The sequence below is a fragment of the Geospiza fortis genome, unplaced genomic scaffold, assembly GCF_000277835.1.
Source record: "Geospiza fortis unplaced genomic scaffold, GeoFor_1.0 scaffold599, whole genome shotgun sequence".
NCBI lineage: Eukaryota > Metazoa > Chordata > Aves > Passeriformes > Thraupidae > Geospiza > Geospiza fortis.
The window spans coordinates 131,918-134,270 of record NW_005054605.1 but is presented as its reverse complement, the minus strand read 5'-3'; the positions used below and the strand labels follow the sequence as shown (position 1 = coordinate 134,270).

Below are 2,353 nucleotides of genomic sequence, written 5' to 3'. Positions count from 1 at the left end.
GGGGTGGTGCGTGTCCCGGTAGCCCGGAGGGGCTGCACATCCCGGTGCCCCGGCGCTTGTGGCGATTCCGGTCCCGGTGCTGCTGCACATCCTCGTGACCCGGTCCCGGTCCTTGGGGCACAGCGGTGCCCCGGGGGTGATGCCGGTACCGGTACCGGTGGTGCTGCACATGCTGGTGCCCCAGGGCTGGTCCCGGTGCCGGTACCGGGCGTGCTGTGCATCCCGGGGCCGATCATTCCCCCGTAGCACCGGGAAGGAGGAGGGGGGCAGCAGGAGGGGAGGGGTCAGGACTCGGCCCTGGCGGCTCCATCCTCTTCCTCAGCCCGGTTCCCCCTGGCAGGTGACACCGCACAGGTTCGGGGCTGGGCACATCCGGAGCCAGGTAAGAGAGGCCCGGGCTGGGCCGGGCCTGGGGGCGCCTCTGGCCGGGTGACAGCGGCCAGGGGCCAGCAGAGGGGCCGTGGTGATTTCGTGTCCCCCGCGGCAGCAGCAGCGATGTCGGAGAGCGTGGCCGAGGCGCCGGGAGCCGGGAGCCCCGCGGCGCTGGGGGAGACGGGCACCAGCCACGAGCTGCTGCAGCGCCTGAGGGAGCTGGAGGTAGGCAAGGGATGGCACCACCAGGACGTGGCACCACTGGGCAGCCGTGGGCACCGTGCAGGCAGTGCCAAGAGCCAGGCCAGTGGCACAGAGCCACAGCATGGACACCGTGGCGATGGGTTGCGTTTCCCAGTTTTTCATGGCCCTCTGGGGCAGCCCCATCCTGCTGTGTGTGGCAGCAGGAGACTGCTTGGTGCCACAGGGATGTGCCCTGAGCTGTGCCCTGAGCTGTGCCCTGAGCTGTGCCCTGAGCTGTCCTTGCTCTGCTCTAGGCAGAGAACTCAGCCCTGGCCCAGGCCAATGAGAACCAGAGGGAGACCTACGAGCGCTGCCTGGACGAGGTACTGGAGAGCTCCCACCTGCTCTGGGCACCTGTGCCCACCTGTGCCCACCTGTGTCCACCTGTGCCCACCTGTGTGCTGGGCAGGACCCTCCGTGTGCCCTGCCCCCCAATCAGACCTCCCCTCTCCTCCCCAGGTTGCCAACCACGTGGTGCAGGCGCTGCTCAACCAGAAGGTGGGTGTCAGGAGGGTGTCAGGGGGGCTGGGAGGATGATGAGGGGTCCCGGGGGTCCTGGCTGACCCCCCACACCCCGGGCAGGACCTGCGTGAGGAGTGCATCAAGCTGAAGAAACGTGTGTTCGAGCTGGAGCGGCAGAACCAGGTGCTGAGCGACCTCTTCCAGCAGAAGCTGCAGCTCTCCACTGGCTCCCTCCCTCAGGTGTGCTTGGGGCTGCATTGGGGGGCTGGGGGCTGGCATGGGGCAGAGCCCCCCCAAAGCTTAACCCAGCACCTCTCTCCTCTCCAGCTGCCGCTGCACCCAGTGCCAGTGCCCCCCGATGTCCCAGTGACCCCCCAGCCCAGCTCTGCTGAGCAGGAGCCCCCCCAGCTGCTCCCTGGCCTCTGTCTGTCCCTGCCCGAGGTGGGTACCGCTGTTCCCAACCCCTTCCTGTCCCGGTGTCCCCTCTCTGGGCAGTGTCACCCCCTTCCCCATGGGTGTGTGGTGTCACCAGGCCTGTGACACGTGGCTTGCCAGGCCCATGGTGTCCTGTCCTGTCCCCCTCCCTGGATCTGTGTCCCCATCCATGTGCCTGTGACACTTTCACCAGTGTCCCTGTGGTCCCTGTGGTGTCACCTCTCCAGGTCCATGGTGTCCACCTCCCCAAGCCCCTCCATCTGTGATGTCTCTGGCTCCAAAACCCATTGCCCCACATGTCCCTGTCCCCATTATATCCTGTCCTGTCCCCCTCCCTGGATCTGTGTCCCCATCCATGTGCCTGTGACACTTTCACCAGTGTCCCTGTGGTCCCTGTGGTGTCACCTCTCCAGGTCCACGGTGTCCACCTCCATCTGTGATGTCTCTGGCTCCAAAACCCATTGCCCCACATGTCCGTGTCCCCATTATGTCCCCATCCCAAAGCCTCCTGTGTCCTCCTCTGTGTTCCCAGAGTGTCCCCCTCTGGTACCAGGGGGGCTCAGGTGCTCACAGGGTGACAGCGCCCTATCCCCACAGGTGCTGCCACCAGTGCCATCGGGCAGCCCTGGCCTCAGCCCCGGTGCCCCTCCCCTGGATGCCCTGTCCCCATTCTTCAAAAAGAAAGCCCAAATCCTGGAGGTGCTGCGCAAGCTGGAGGAGACAGATCCTCTGTTGGGACCCCCCCCTGCCTCCCCCGGCTCCCCCGAGCCCTGCGCAGCCCTGGCTTGGCCGCCCTGCCCTCTGCGGGGCCCGGGGGCTGCGGGCGGCTGGCGGGGCCCCG

At 67.2% G+C, this 2,353-nt stretch overlaps 1 protein-coding gene across 1 annotated transcript in view; it reads left to right on the top strand.

Annotated features, from left to right (window-relative positions):
• Positions 1-329: 329 nt before the first annotated feature.
• The window catches only part of NCKAP5L (NCK associated protein 5 like), a 3,442-nt gene continuing 1,418 nt past the window's right edge, over positions 330-2,353 (top strand). Inside the window, exons 1-7 of the mRNA XM_031064560.1 lie at positions 330-382; positions 491-597; positions 870-938; positions 1,075-1,113; positions 1,198-1,317; positions 1,405-1,518; positions 2,110-2,347. Of these exons, the coding sequence (XP_030920420.1) occupies positions 496-597; positions 870-938; positions 1,075-1,113; positions 1,198-1,317; positions 1,405-1,518; positions 2,110-2,347 (682 nt within the window). The 5' untranslated portion in view covers positions 330-382; positions 491-495. The remainder of the gene's footprint in view (positions 383-490; positions 598-869; positions 939-1,074; positions 1,114-1,197; positions 1,318-1,404; positions 1,519-2,109; positions 2,348-2,353) is intronic.